Source organism: Gymnoscopelus microlampas (genome assembly GCF_963454915.1).
Source record: "Gymnoscopelus microlampas genome assembly, chromosome: 7".
Lineage (NCBI taxonomy): Eukaryota > Metazoa > Chordata > Actinopteri > Myctophiformes > Myctophidae > Gymnoscopelus > Gymnoscopelus microlampas.
In genome coordinates this window covers 34,227,906-34,244,866 of record NC_139944.1, presented here as the reverse complement: position 1 = coordinate 34,244,866, position 16,961 = coordinate 34,227,906, and the positions used below count along the sequence as shown (strand labels likewise).

The 16,961-nt window shown below is 43.4% G+C and overlaps 1 protein-coding gene across 3 annotated transcripts in view; it reads left to right on the top strand.

Moving 5' to 3' along the window:
• Positions 1-664: 664 nt before the first annotated feature.
• Positions 665-16,961, top strand: part of magi3b (membrane associated guanylate kinase, WW and PDZ domain containing 3b) — a 305,615-nt gene continuing 289,318 nt past the window's right edge. For all 3 annotated transcript variants that reach the window (XM_084062094.1, XM_084062095.1, XM_084062093.1), the window contains exon 1: positions 665-1,669. In XM_084062094.1, coding sequence (XP_083918220.1) covers positions 1,363-1,669 — 307 coding nt within the window. In that variant the 5' untranslated portion in view covers positions 665-1,362. The remainder of the gene's footprint in view (positions 1,670-16,961) is intronic.

Below are 16,961 nucleotides of genomic sequence, written 5' to 3'. Positions count from 1 at the left end.
AGCCCCCCAACTCACGTCTAAAATACACTTTTTTGACCAAAATGTAAAATAATCCACCGGATGGAAAAATACGTTTTAGTTATTCCACTGCGCCACTTACAGATCTTGTCAATAGAAAAAGTCCATTGACCGGATCTGTAGAGGGCGCAGTGGAGTAACCATGTTTTCAATCCGGTGGAAATATTTTCTATTCTGGCCAAAATGTGTATTTTAGACGTGAGGTGGGGGGCTCCGAGTGTTCCCACTAAGGAAAATAGGCTTTCAACATCTTAAAACCGTCTTTGTTTTGTTGAGTAGCAAAAGAGTATTCTTTATTTTTTTACTAGAGACGAGAGGTTGCGGCCGATGCGCTACCAGGGGTGTTCGGGCAACGTCTCGAAAGTAACACAGCGTTAAGGAGAACTCCCTCAGTCTGACGCCATGGACCAGAGCTAGGATTCAACACAAGTTATTACATACACATAGTAGGCTAACCAAATTGGGAGTTGATTTGCCTCGACACACCGGAGGATGGAGCCAGCAGCGTTTTTTCAACGTCAAGAAAAGCTGGTTGAACCGGGTGGTGCGCTGCGCACGGTGATGCGTAAATGGGCGTTTCGGAGGAGCGGCGCGTCTCGTTTGGCGCTGCGCTGCCAGGTGTGTTCAAACCTGTAGCAGCGAAGAGAATGCTGCTGTGTGTCAGAGGAGCTGTCATTGAAACACAATGTTTTGGATCCTGAACGGGGGGGAAACCGTCTAGCAGTGAACGCAGCTGGCCATGTCGCCACCCATCCATCCGTGAGCCTGATGCTCACAGGTAGGAACTCTCTCTCTCGTTGACGCACTAACATAAAAGCCACGGCAACGTCCGAGATTCCGTCCAGTCGAGTATCGCATCGTTCACTCACCATCATCATCCTCAGTCAGTCGGTCGGATGAGGTGAGTTTTCTGCGTTTTGTTTTTGACAACTTGCGCCTGAAGGCTTTCTCTGACATAAAAACATGTCGTTGCGAGGAATACATTAATTCTTCATTTTTTTTTACCAGTTTGCCACTGAATTTAATATTTACGCTTGCACAACAAGCACTTGTTTTTGGTATATATTGGAAGTATATATACTGCTGCCAGGAGGACTATTACTGAGCCACGACGGAGCTGTTTATTATCCGTGGGATGACGGACCAACAAACGAGATGAAATCCCCAACAGGTCGAGGGAATAACTCCAGATGATCTCACCAACCACACCACATCTGCTCCTACTAGCACAACAACAGTGACAACGAATCGAATATAGCCTGGAGGGGAAAAAAGAAGAGAAAGGGGAGTGGGAAATCATTAATTTAAGGAGCGGTTGGAGCGATTTTTAGCAAGGACTCCATCATGTCCAGGACACTGAAAAAGAAGAAGCACTGGTCCAGCAAAGTGGTGGAGTGCGCCGTGTCGTGGGGGTCCGTGGGGGACTTCGGCACCGTGGTGGAGATCCTGGGGGGGGCCGAGGTGGGAGAGTTCCCCTACCTGGGCCAGATGAAGCTGGACGTGCTGGTGTGCCACGTGGGGAAGCTGCCCTACTACGGGGACGTGCTGCTGGAGGTGAACGGGACGCCCGTCAGTGGACTTACCAACCGAGACACCCTGGCCGTCATCAGGCACTTCAGGGAGCCGGTGCGTCTGAAGACCGTCAAACCAGGTGCGTTTCTTTCTTCTTTCTTTCTCCCCCGTACCTGTTGTCTAAGTCTTCCTAGGCTACCTGAGCTCGTTGGCTATGGCAGGGGGTCTTCAACAGGGGGTCCGCGGGACCCCTAGGCCAGTGGTGCTTTTAACCTTTTTACATTTCAAGGTCTCCCCTTGAACTCTGACAGTATACAAATTGAACCAAATTATCACACCTGTGTGTTCTTCTATAGGCTACTTGAGCTCACCCATCCCTCTATAGGCTATATGGGCAGGGGTCTTCAACAGGGGGTCCGGCCCGGGGACCCCTAGAGCAGTGGTTCTCAAACCTTTACATTTGAAGGTCTCCCCTTAACTCTGACAGTATACAAATGCAGCCAAATGGACCCGTTAGGGTCCATTTGGCTCCATTTGTATACTGTCAGAGTTGTACAGACTTGTACAGACCCCCTATGGCAGAACCACTGCCTTAAGGGGTCCTCAGAGAGTTACTACATTGGGGGCCACCACATCTCTCTGTGATAGTAACTTTTGTTTTTACATTAACCACTTGAACCCAAGTATCCCTATGCTGGTGGGGAACATATGCTGAAAATAGCAGGTCTACAAGCACACAACTGCAAGGCGTTGTGAGCTTGTAGATCTTCTATTTTCAGCAAAGACGTTTAGAGGGGGAAAAAAGAGCAGACCAAGTACAGAGCCAAAGGTCAAGTTTACAAAGTATTGATGGTTTAAGTGGTTAAATCAATGTATGGAAAACACACATCAACAAAAACATGAATTTCCACAACACTGATGACAGGTGCTGTCAAACAAGTCTATTCATGAATCTATAAAATCTATGAAAAGGTTTAATCTGCAACCTAATTTGGGCTGAATAACGTTGAAGACCCCTGCTGCTATATGGTATTGCCAAAGCATTGAAAATGCAAAACTGTCCACTCTCACTATAGCCACAACTTAGCCACCCGCCTGATAGTATGCCTATAGAGAGCATCAAACGCTGATAATGGTAATAATGGCATGTTGGCCAGCTTAACTATATTGGGCTAAGTGCACTCACATCCATGAAAATGGGGCCTAATTACACTAGGGCACTAAAAGGCTACACAGTGTCTTAAAAGAAACTGGTTTGGTAATCTGTGTTGTCCCATCATTTAATTTCCCATCCTTGTCTCCCAAGAATGCTGCCTATAAAATCCACTCATTTTGCAATTAAGTCTAATTGCAATGAGAGCTTGGCGATGCAAGCTGGTTAGTTTGTTAATGGTTAAGGTCTTTACATTATATCATGTTGCACGCAGTAACAGAGATGTAGTGGATGATGCAGAATGCCCTCAGGCTCCATGGTTTGGGGCAAAAGGGTGACTGATGCTATTCAGTAAAGTGAGGGTCAGTTGTCTGTTCGTAGGCAAGGGCTATGGGATTTGCTCTTGTTACTTGGCTATGCTGATTTAACGGTGCACTGTAGCCCGGAATGGCTCAACAACAACTGAGACTGTTCAGAAGGTTACATCAGCTGTAGCAGCTGAGTCCCAGGGCCCGAGGCAAGCAGCCCTGAAGATCAGCTGTGTCTGCGCGCATGTGTATGTGTGGGTGTGTGTGTTTTTTTAGACATAGGCCTACACTGCAAAATCCTGAGTTTTAATGTAACTCTCAGAGTGTAAAAGATGTGGGGGGGGGTTGATGATAGTCACGTGCATATCCAAAACCCCAGTACGCCAGTTTATGGATAAAAACATATATAACAGGCCTACATGAGAGGATGAGAAAACATATCCACACACTGGAACTAAAGCTATTCGCGACGACAACATTTTGTGTCAAAAATGTCACTAATTCTCAAGAATAATGTGGACAATAGCTCCCAGGTGCTCACCTACAGTTAACTGTGTTTTGATGAATGCGTGCGTGTGCACGCACGTGTGTGTGTGTGTGTGTGTGTGTGTGTGTGTGTGGTAGTAGTGTTTGCTTTTGTTTTTGCACACATGTTTGTGTGTGTGTTGGAAGTGGGGAGGGGCCACTTTTTTCAACGTATTCACCTGTATTTGAGAGTCCATTGCACGTGTGTGTGTGTGTGTGTGTGTGTGTGTGTGTGTGTGTGTGTATGCGTGTGTGCGTGTGTGCGTGTGTGTGTGTGTGTGTGTGTGCATGTTCTTGTGTGAATTTCATTACTCTGTATGCCCCAGAGCTCCCAACACCACGGTCTCTGCCCCACTAACCAAGGATGATTAATAAAGGGCATGTGAGAGAGAGGGGGAATCTCAGAGTGAGAGAGAGAGAATCGGCTCTGCCTTTGGCTCTAGGCTCGACACCCACGCCAAGCATTTCTTGCTCTTTAAAGCTCACAGTGGCAAAGCCAGACAATTCGCTTCATCACTCACTGCTTCACTGTCCTCTTCATCATCACCACCACCAAACAAAAGCCCCACACTGCCCTGACTGTCTGCAACTCTGTATTCAAATGAGACGCTGCTAGTAAGGTGGCAATGCATTTGATGATCTTCAGCATTGATGTTTGTGGCCATATAGAGGTACAACCTCACACATCACCCTCTGGCATCAACATACTTTACTGTAGTGTACACACATAGGGCTGTTATTGAATGTTTATTTGTCTGTGTGTGTGTGTTGGATGAATATGTATATCTAATAAATGCACATTTTCATGGTATGTGCATGCTGTATATGTGCTGCGTGAGTTTCTGAACTGTGTGTCTGACTGTGTACATTCCCACATGGTTGCCTCATGTTTAATTCACACCTTTTGCATAATTGAGATGGCGAGCGTTTTTTTTCTTCTCCTCCACACTGATGGAGGGAGGCAGGCCAGCCTGAAGGATCAGTCAGCGGTGAGCAGGAATCCGTAATGGCACCACGAACGAACGGCGGCCAGCCAGCGGCAGAGTGAGGGGAATGCTTGATTCATAGTTCGCTGCACGCTGAAAATAGCAGAGTTACAAGCTTGTGGATTTGCCGTTATATATTCAGCATGCGACACTGGCACGAAACAAAGTATAGATCAGGCTGGAGGGAGGAGCTAGTAGAAGAGCTTGTGGTGCGAGCTCTTCTGGCTGCACCAGATGTTCCACACACACTGCTCCTCCTTGACATCCTGTCTACAAGCTCTGTCTTGACTGAGCCTCTTCTGGTGGTGGTGGTGGTGGTTGGCTTCGTATGGGTGTAGGCCAGTTGGTTTTCAACCTTTTTCACATCAAGGACCCCCAAATTGACACATATTAGCCCGCGGACCCCCACTTGAAAAGATATGCCAGGGACTCAACCATTTTGATTTCTTGGGGGTCCCAAACTACACTGTATCATCATCATTAGTGTTCATTTAACTCTGAGGGTGTACAAATGGAACCAAATGGACCCGTTAGGGTCCATTTGGTTCCATTTGTACACTCTCAGAGTTACAGACACATAAGGGTCAATTTGGTTCCTATCTATTAATTTGGCTGAGGACCCCCTGGAACCCCCTCAAGGACCACTAGTGATCCCCGGACCACTGGTTGAGAACCACTGGTGTAGACAGCTTGGTACAAGCTAGGAGGAGAGGAGAGGAGAGAGAGAGAGAGTTGGGAGCGAGGCATAAGGTGAGGCAGCAAAGAGAGAGACAGAGATAGACAGAAAACAAGGCAGACAGAGTGAGAGCAAGCAAGAAAGAAAAGACAAGAGTGAGAGAGAGAGGTACAGAAGCAGCAGCAGAACGAGACGGAAGGAGAGAGATGAAAACGGAGAGGAATTGAGGGAAAAAAACGCTTCTGTTGGGAGACAGAGAGAGATAGAAGAGAGAGAGCTATAGGCAGCAGGAGACGGGAGTCCAAAAGCGTAAGAGCCAGGAAAGAGAGCACGAGGGAATGAGAGACCGTGATAAAGGCAAGGCTTGGATTCAAGCTACTGTAGAGTCTCTATGGAGGCTATTATCCATCACAGCCATTGATCGAATTGTGTGTGTGTGTGAGCTGAAGAGAGCGCTCCATGCTGCACTTTCCACAACTATTCCATGATGACTGCTGCCGCTACAGTGCATCATCTTGTTCCCGGGGGAGCGCCAGCAGGCAGCCGTTCACATACATACGTATACTCACATGTAGGCCTTTACTTACTCCCATCGCTCCTTTGATATGGTTCACACTGAGCCTACGGCAAGGGGAATCAATTGTCTGCACCACGTGGGCACGTTCCTATTTCCTCAGGAATCTTTGATTAAGCAGGGGATGGAGGTGCCTTTATTGTAAGCAATACGCCCGCGACTATTTCTGTCACTTACTGCGAAACTTGCCACGCCAGCCAAGGATCTGAAATGCATCCCAGTTGAAAAGTTCTTGAAGAACGAGAAGAGGCTGACATCATAGAATTCCTTTTGGCAGTGTTATGTTGCTGTGTGGTGTCGCTTAGTTGCTGCTGTAATCAGCATGTGATCAAAAAATGTGGAACATTTCGAGAGTGATACTAGCTTACTAGCTTACTCTGCAAAATCCTAAGTGTCAGTTTAACTGAGAGTGTAAAAAAATGGATGGAACCCTACTATTGGTTGAATTTTAAACGGTGTGTCTGTCCGGGCCAAAGCCCCAAACCTTGAGGTTTGTCTTTTGTATATCTTGTCTTCTCAAATGTAGACCAACCACAGCCTCGGAAGCACCTCTTTCCTTAAACAAATGCAGCATGAACAGTCTGCACACACAGTGCCCAGACTGCTCAATCAGGAAATGTCTGGCGAGGTGAAATTGAAACTCAAGAAGAGTGAGAAAGAAAGCTGAATTGCAGTTAATAATGTGTGCATATTCAATTGAATTTCTAAGTACACCAACATTGTTATTTGAAGCACTTTTTGTACAGTGAAGCATTATAAAGGTTGCTATTTCCATTCGGTAATGGAGAGAGACGGACCATCACCAGTCACCACACATTATCGTACTATTTGGGTTTGTTTTGTTTTTTCACTTTGTGACCTTGTTAAAAAAAAGTATATTACAAATAAAGTTTCTTATACAAGCAGCAAGTTTGTCAATGCAGGGGACGATGCCATTCAGATTTATCATGTATAGGATGGCTTCACAAACTGCCCTTGTAGTGACTTGCTATTGATAGAAGATTGGACAGGCAGGCCATGGCGTTGTTAGAGATCAGAAATACCAGAGCGGACAAACGGACTCGGCTTAATCAAAACTACATAGAGCCCCCATTCCCAAGCACAAAGCCTCCAAATGTTCAATCAATCAAGATCAAAATGGACATAATGATTAATCCTGGCACTGGTTGATAGATTGGTAATCTCTCTGAGACATAACTTGTACCGAGATCGACCTGGAAACCACTCAGTTGTCTGTGTTTTTGTACGGACGGAACGGTGGAGAAATCGACGCAATCAAGGGAGTGGTGTTTACTTTACTAATGAATAACTGGTCAAACTCAGTGACATGCACGGCGTTACTACACGAAGGAAGCAACAGACTTAAACAAACACCCCCGGATGCATGTATAGATTAAACAAATGATAGAATTAGAGTTATTTTTGGGAAATAATGCACATTTTGATTGAGATGATAGGCATTTTACAAATGTTGATTTTTTTTTATCTCTACAGATAGATAATTGTCATTGATTATGATTACGCAAGCCAAATCATAGTGTAAATTACAATACATAGTTGTTTTTTGTATGTTATGAATTCTGCAGAGTTGAGTAATCCGGTGGCTTATGCAATTGCCTGCAATTTTAAGGCGTTAATTGCCGGTTAAAGCAATCGGCAGCCGTTTTTTTTTCACGTTGAAAGTTCCCTTGTTCTGTTCAACATGTCAGCACATTTCACATTACCTGCAGATCAGGCCAATAGAGATGAGTGCAGTGAACCCATTCTTTAAAGCGCCCTGAAACAGACAGCAACAGCGAGCGTGGGCTAATCACTTTAATGCACCTCTCACATCAGGACGTGCCTCTCAATGGAGCCATCCTCTTGACAGGCCATGCTTTGCCATTGGACAGAGATCTTCAGCCCGACTGCCAGAAAATGGGCTTTACTGTAGGGGTTTGGTTGAGAGCGTGATGCAAGAATAGAGGAGCACATGTATGGAGCCTATGGCCAGAAAGCTTAGAGACATCTGGCTTTGTTCTCAGCTCAGAGTCGTCCTGATAATCAACTCAATTAGGCCAAAAAGGGAAAGAGCCCTCAGGATTTGAAATTGGAAACAGCCGGTGTCTCTGTTGATGAGTGGGAGATGGTTATGAAGGGATGATTAGGCAATAGGCAGACTGTATTAGAGCTCTCCATGATTTATGTTTTGCTGATCAGTTCGACCCTACAGTACAGACATCATCAATGTCTGTTGGGTTTTTCCTCCAGAGAGCATGAATGTGCTCAGCAGGTTTCAGGGCAAATAGATTTGCGATATCTTGTGTGCAATTGAAACATGTCTCTAAGGGTGGTGCTGTAGTGGAAAGGTCAAGGGGTCACCAAAAAAAAGTAGGGTTCATCCTCCGGGGAGCATGAACTTGCACAGTAAATTCAATCCAGCCAGAATGTTTTTCAGACATCTTGTTTGGGACCAAAGTGATGAACTGACCAACTGACACCACCATCCTCACAGCCCTGCCACTAGCGGGGATAACAATAGAGCACCGAAGTCTTTAATATCGCGTCAAATAAGAACTGTGTTCCAAAAATAAACTAAATTGACTCATATGGATATGAAGCATCAACTGACGGTGATAAAACGCTAATGTTACTTCCGACGAATTAGTTAAATTTTCGCCAGAAACAGACTGTATCAAATATGAGTGACTGACTATCATAAACGACACAGAGCCACCTCCCTGACAATATCGCCAGGACAGTTTGTTTATTTTTTGACCACAATTCTTATATGAGACGATTCTAAGATGACCCGACGTTATTCTCCGTAGAGAAATTACTTCCGCAACCCAGGGGATGAACGAGTGACGTCAGGACTTTAGGTACTCTATAATTGCTCCACCACAATGTATGACAACAGGCAGCGGGGAAATCACATTGATCCTTTCATCAATAATGAGGACTCCGGGCAACACAGACGTCAGAGAAACGGATCTCGGCTATCATATCTATAACTATGTGAAATGTACACACACGGTAGCTATAGTTAGACACCGTATTACTGCCGTATCCGTCACTTCAAATCGTCTAGAAACTGCCGATAAGGCCTATAACTCCCGTTATTTTAAATCATCGTGTCCATAACTAGCCACATTACCTCCCCAGTAGTGAAACTTAATTCATTTGTCACAGTTGCATGCCACCAGATGCCATATTCAGTGATATGCTGTGGCTGTGATATCCTTATACACATGAGAGAGCTTTAAAGATTACTTGCTAGCAGGTGCTGATGATGCGACAGTCATTGGACCTAATCCTTTGCTGTGTGTGGGTGTGTGTGTGGGGGGGTCTGGGTCTGGGGCGATGAGGAGCAGAGGAAACCAAGCCCCTGGTGTCGAGCTCCCCTGTTTGTCTTAAGACAGCATCACAGCACGTTTTTCAGTTGCAAATCTGTCATTTTAAATCAGTATAAATTAGGCTAACATCAGCAAGTGTGTTGTGTGTGTGTCTGTGTGCGTGTGCAACAATAGGGCACGATCATTAGCATGTATACGTGTGTGTTTCTCCATGCCCCGAGTGCTCTCAACCGTTCCAGCCTTTTCTCATTAATGTCAATCTAATGTTTCCTGCTCTTTCGGTCTGTGCATTTCTCTCACTTTCCTCATCCTCCATCTCTGCCTTTTTTCTTGTACATTACATTTACATATTGTTGGCATTTTAGTTAGTTGACGCTCTTACCCATTGGTATATATCAGTGGTTCTCAACCAGTGGTCTGGGGACCACCAGTGGTCCTTAAGGAGTTTCCACGTGGTCCCCAGCTAAATGATGGAGAGTTGGTAACCAAATGGACCCTTGACTTACTTGACTTATTCCTTTAGGCTCCTAGATGAAGCATAGGGCCACAATAGCCGATCTACAAGCTCCCAATGAGCTTGTAGATCTGCTATTTTCAAATAGCTGATGTATTATGTTAAAGTGCACATGTGGCCCATAGTCGCTTCTTTTGGGCTGGTTTTCCTAGACCTGGTTGCTTGTTTCGCTCACAGAATCTGGCAACACTGACCTTGATATGAAAAGGGTTGAACATTACTGGTATATATGATGAGTGAGGATGCAGGGGTTCAGCAGCTTGCCCAATCGTCGTTGACAGAAGTTCTGAGTGTTGGTCTGCAAACACTGGCTGTTGCGGGGCCCTGCCTGTGACCTTTTGATTATAGGATGCTCTCTGTTACACACGGTTGCCCAGCCACCCTTGTCTTGCTACGGTGAAAGTGAATTGCATGGCAGTCGTCCAGTCGCTCAGGAGAGTAGTGCGCATGGCTGCATTCTCAGTAGCCATAAAAGGAGTACTTACAGATAAGTCAAGTCAATATCCCTCCCCATCGAAAAGACATGTTTTCACAATATGTTTGACAGCCATAAGCTGCCTGTCTTAGGAACAGACTGCAGTGTGATTATTTATCTGTTGGTTGGTTATGTTTGGATTATTCTGCCGCCACGATTTTGAATGAAATCCAGTTTTGCGGAACAATTTTCAATTTTCTATATTTGCGAATAAATGTCATTTCCCTGCAATAACACTTGCAATCTCATTGGAGTGTGTAATTAACATGATACAATTCCTAATTCTGACTATTTTACTAGTTTATACAGCAGATACAAATATATAAAAGTCAAAATGGCTAACATGATAGGGAAAGCAAGAATTATTTGGCTGCACTTGAAGGTAACCTTATTTGATATATAAATTTCCTTTGATAGCATCACATCTGAAACCCTCTCAAACGTGTAATTGGCTTGCCTACAATTCAACTGTATGATGTATTTGACTCCTCGGTCCTCGTAGTAAGGCAGCATTGTCTGCCAACACCGGTACTACTGTATGTACATAATAGTATAACTATATATAATTGCATAAATGCTATTCATGTGCAGCGACTCCTATTCAACTATTCAGTCCCGTTTACCCACACCTTGAACATAGGTGTGCGTTTGCCGTTTCTCCCTTTAACCCATTCAATCTGGGAACGCATCTGTGTCATTTTAGATGTCATTGGCTATTGAAAAAATAGCAGATCTACAAGCTCATAGCGCGGCACTCGGTGCCGCGCTATGAGCTTGTAGATCTGCTATTTTTTTGAAAATCGTGAAAACGTGTGCAAATCTTTGAATACGTATATCTTTTGAAAAAACGTTTTTAACTCAAATCTATGCTTCTGGGGGTCCCTGGAACAACACATTTATATGGGGATCGGCGGCCAAAATCATATAATTTTGGGTGGTCCTTGACATGAAAAAGTTTGAGAACCACTGATATAACAACATAATTCTTTTTTCAAAAAACTGTTAGGATTTAGTAGACGTTTGTGAAGATTTGCAAAAAAAAATCGCTATGAGTTTGTAGATATTTTTGAATAGCCAAATAAATCTAAAATATCGTTTTGGGGAGGTCTCGGTTGTTTCTGTTCTGTAATCTGTCTCTGAGCCCAGAGACAGATCTGTTGGCAAGACAGTACCCTGTCTTCCCCGAACCGTATAGAACGACACTACAGAGCAGCCAAACACAAATTAATATCAGAAGGCACATAGCATCACATATAATAAGGTCTTATTATGTGATGCCATGTGTGCGTGGGGGCGGACGTAGCGGAGCCGATGGTGGGAGTATAGGTACGGTACAGCTGTGGTAACAAGCTAGCGTAAAGAAAGACGCTTTCAACTAACCTCCTCCATGCCCTCAATAATTAAGCTATGTATCACTATTTCAATGTGTGTGGGTATGTGCTTGTTGTGTTGTGTAGCATTTCAGTAAAAACAAACGTGCACGGTCCCCGCTCTCCAGTGCCGCCTCAATTAGTCTCACTATAATGAAACTAGTGCTGCTCAATGCTCATCTCTCCTTCTCCAGCATGGCCTTGGTATTGGATAATGAAAGAGTTGCCTTGCATGTCGGGCGGAGGGTCACAAAGATACTTTGAAATCACTCGCTTGATGCTTCATCTATATGAGGTGCGTGTGTGCAAGGTGCAGTGGTGATTAGCCTTAACCAGTTGTCAAAAACGTTGTCTCCCAATGCGACACAATATGAGTACCTGCTCACTCAATAGTTTCTACTAAAGTGTCAGCTAAATGCCTACGCTAGGAGACTCAGAAAATAGTTTTAAAAGACTCAAGTCTGACACCACATCTACCATACACTGGAAGACTCTCACATGATCACATCAGAGTGTCTTCCTTGCACAAAGACAAATGTGTCATAAGTCAGATTGTAGATAGAGTAGATAAGATAGATAGATAGTTAGTTAGATAGATAGATAGATAGATAGAAGGCTACATTTCTTTGTGTAAAAGCAGAAGAATGCCAGCACTCATGGAAGTGTCCTTCAGGTACTTTTTATTCAGCTAGGCACGGGAAACGTGTGGAAATGTGTCTGCCACAGTGAAATGCCTTGAAAAGTAATTTGGCGTAAAGCCAGCATAACATGTGAATAATTAGCTTTAGGATCTTTGTAACGTTTTTCCTTTTTTTCCCCTTTTTTTAAGATATATTTTTTGGGTCTTTTTCTGCCTTTATTGACAGTATACAGTATATAGACAGGAAATGGGGAGTGACACGCAGGAAACGTTGTTAGAATCGGGATTCAAACCCACAACACGCTGTCAGGCTGCACTGGAGCCCAGACCGCTAGGCCAGCGCGCCCTTTGTTATTTATAAACTCATTGAACTTACTTGGTAAGACTATTTATTTATTTGTTCTTTCGTACATTATATTAAAGTTATTGCCGTTATAGCTGGAGCAGACGTGAGGATTGGCAGGAAGTGAAATTTGAGGATCTGCCTGAAATCATAAACTGCTTTGTTATCATAGCAATGCATCTGGTCAGATCTTGTGGGATATTCATATTACAGTCCTTCAATATCCTGGGTATCAGGACTGGCAGACATACAGTAGGCCATGATGTCAACATTTAATGAGCAAGGAGAGAGTGAGCGAGGGAGGGAGAGAGAGAGAGAGAAAAGACGTGGAGGGGGAGGGAATTAGGAATACAGAGAAAGAGAGATGAAAAGGTCATGGCAGGACCAGCAAACAACATAATCTCTCAAACTCAAATCATGAGCCACATGGAAGAAGCCCATTACGGGAAGTTGCATTGTCAACATAAGAGATTAATCTCTCTAATTGCATATTACAATTTTTTACGATTCATGATATATCATGCCATCTGGATTTTGACCACACTACAGTACACACCATATCTCCAATGAGAGTTTGTTTAAATTATATTTAAGAGGCGTGTGAGCTTGTACAGTAGATTGGCTATTTTCTGCAAAGAGATTTGGTGTGGAGGGAAAAAAAGGAGGGGGCCAAGTACAGACCGATGAACCCAACTACTCCACAGAGAAGCAGATTATGCTTGGATTTATAATACAGAGTCCATAGACTCTATGCTTGCTCTGTAAAAATGGAATGTGAAAAGGGAATACTAAGTATAAACCTGACTGCCTTTAGTGCTTTCTCCTGTGGACCTGTGTTTGACTTTAAAACAATAATTGCTTTTTAGCATAAACTACAGTATAGTGCCGTACCGTACTACCGTTGCAGCGGGTACTAATGTACTGTACTCTGACCACCAGTGCCTGTTGTCACCTTCGTGCACGTACTGTACTGCCATTTGCGGGCAACAACGTCTGTCATTTTTCTTTGCATTGACTTTGCATATAATTGTTGTGAGAATATGGTTTACATAAACAAGGCCATCATCAACAATTCAATACACACTTGTACTGAATAAATGAGCAGAACATGCAATGTCAGCGTCACTGACAGCTCATCTTAAGAACACTTCAGCAAAGAACATGAAAATGATGTTCAAGATAAGATCAGTCAATCGTTTCAATTGCATTTGGTCAGTGAAACAACTTCAGAAATGTCAGATAATGGGGCTGTTGTGTCAGAACATTAAATAGCTTCTCTGTTGACGTCTGGTTGGTTGGCATTGTAAACAGCTCATTATTACCTACAGTATATGACTGACTGCATCTTGAGTGTCAGCTCAGGCGGGGGGGACAACTATATGACACTCCCCACAGTATGGTTGACATGTAAGGACATTGATATTATTGCATTCTGTACAGTACACTGAACACTACTAGGCACTCAACAGTGTGTAAATGCAGTGTGCACTGTGCAGTACACAGTAGGCAGTTACAAGGCAAGCTTCCTCCCACGGCCATGGAATCAAATGTTATTTTATGCCTAAACAAATGTCCCAACTTGTTATTCTCCATAACACACTGTGATGCTCCCCCTAGGGGAATGCTAAACTGTAAAACTTGCCAATGAAATATTCAATCTTCTATCAAAAGTCATGTTACTGTTGCAGCCTGGTCGACCAGAGAAAACACTCTGGCATTGAAAGTTTCTACAAACCACTGATACTGTGCATTGAATGACAATGTTTCTGAACTGGAAGTAAGTTCATATTCAAGTATAGGGCTGTCACGATTACAAATTTAAGTTGACCATTAATTATCACTCAAATAATTGCCATCAACGATTTAATTGTGTTTCTGTCGTTGAAAATTAGTGGAACATTATGAATAAAAATTACATTTCTGTTTGGCTTTTAGCTTTTAGGAAACAAAAGCAGATATGACAAATAACACATATATGTGTTTCGGCAAGCAACTGTAATGGTGCACCTGGTCGACATGTGAGGTCATAGGCTGCTCCCCACGGGCAATCCCTGCCATAACGGCTCGCCTCGCTCGGGCACATCACACAAGCCTCAAGGCCTTGCTAAGTGTGTGTTTGTGTGTGTGTGTGTGTGTGTTGTTTAGTGTCTGTGATAATTGGCATTCGCCACATATTGGAGACGATGCTTCCTGTGTCCGTGATCTGTATCCCAAAACACTTGTTGAGTTTCCCAAGTTTGTGCATCTACTATTGTTTGGATTCAAGAATTTCTTGTTAAATGTGAATGCAAATTGTGTGTGTGTGTGTGTGTGTGTGTGTGTGTGTGTGTGTGTGTGTGTGTGTGTGTGTGTAACATGGCAATATTCGTAGTCAGAAACCTATGGCATTGGTAACCTAGGTAATTAGATGCATTGTACATGAGATTCGTAGCTTTATTTGAGTGGTCTACAACATTCGTAGCTTTATTTGAGTGGTCTACAACATTCGTAGCTTTATTTGAGTGGTCTACAACATTCGTAGCTTTATTTGAGTGGTCTACCATCTTTGTAGAGCAATGTCTGAGTTAAATGCGATTTATTTTCCCTGGATCTTTTGCAGTGGTAAAATGGGTTAAATTTGATGTCATAGTGGCACTATTGTATAGTCTATTTAACCGTTTACCAATAGATAAATAGCTAAACAATAATTGCCTGCTGAAGCAACCATAGTAAAGTTAATTCATAAACTTGAGATTCTAGTTGTTTTAGTTTTTTTTTATCAATTTCATATTTTCTCCTCAAACATTTGCAAAATAAGGTGTTTTTCGGTAACTGTGTAATCTATGCTGAGTGCAGACAGAATAAATGAGAAAACTGGGTGCCGTTGAAAGCCTGCATCCATTTTTCTACCCTCATTACCGTTTCTGGCTTCCGCTTTCCTTGTGGAAAGCTCTCTTCTTTTGGGTTTCTCACCCTCTTAACCACCGATCATCACTGTGCTCTTTAAGCTTTCTGCCCTATTTTCCTACTCATGACGATACATCACGCACAAGTCAACTATGATGTATTTATTCTATTCTCAGCGCCTCTCCCCTCCTCTTTATCAGTCAGCCGTCACTTCTTATTTATTATCCAGCAGCAGCCCTATATAGTATACCGAGCATCAGACTTGACATTCTGCCAATCTGCAACGACTTGGCGCGCTTGTTGTTGTGAATGAAAGAAGATTAGAAGGGACCGAGGTGTTGAGTCTAAAGAGTCTGCCTCTTCAGTCTGAGAGGGTTTGCTTATATTTCACCAGCGGCAGCACAGCGCCTATACCCACTAGTGTAGTGTGTGGCTGACCTGGCCCCGTCACAAAAGAACGTTATCTTCTCGCCACAGCAATGTCGACACGCGCCTCTGGAGCTGCAAATCACACTGACTCCAAAAACCCTCCCACATTTTGAGCAGCATGCACCCACTTCCATTTACCCCACGCTTGGCCGGCATGGCACTTTCATCGTTCAACACACCCCCACCCCCCCTCCCCCCCACACAGGTAATTGGCGTTCTTACATTCTGTATTAAGTTAACCCATTCAGACCTGAGGCCGATTCTACAAAATGTCAGTTTTTTGGAAAAAAAACCTATGTTGCTACATCAGTGGTTCCAAAATGATATGTATTTGGCCGCGGACCCCCATCTCAAAATATTTTGTTCCAGGGACCCCCGAGACGCAAATATTTGAGTTAGAAATGTTCGCTTTAAAAATATATATATTCAAAGATTAGCACAAATGTTCACGATTTTTCAAAAATAGCCAAAGAAATCTAAAAATAATATAAGAAATAATAATAATAATAATAATATAATAATAAGAATAATAATTCTTTCCAGTCTTAATGGGTTAAAATGCTCTTTGAGAGAATGATCAGCAAGAATTAACAACAACTTGAACACTGAGGTCCCTTATTCTGGGCATGTCATAATAGTTGAAGATTTGACTAAAACGGTCGACCATTAACCTAACGACAACAAATAGAAGATACAGATAGATCAGAGCTCATAGATTACTACTAGAGGTTCAGGCGGTCTTCACATCTCGACTTTGTGCAAACGTCTGGAAAACGTCGCCCACTCATTGTTGACGTGAAAGGAAGTATATAAGGGTTTAAGTGGTGAAGAGATTAGAAGTTGATGGGTCCTTGACATGTTTGAGAACCACTGACATAGACGGTGCGGAGGCAGCAAGGGGAGGGCTGCCCGGAGCAGATGAGATTGTGTGAGCATCGATTATTTAGCTACTCAATACTACCTCATTTTCACTAAAGATGTGCATCGTTTGAAAATGAGCTACCAGCCTACCACCCCCATAAATGCTTATTAACCCATCAAGACCTGAAGCCGATTCTACATGTCTCCTAAATCCCAACAGTATTCTGCAAAACGTATGTTTCTATATCAGTGGTGCTCAATCTTTTTCATGTATTTGGCCGCGGACCCCCATCTCAAAATATTTTGTTCCAGGGGGTCCCAGAAGCAAAGATTTTAGTTAAAAATGTTAAGATTTG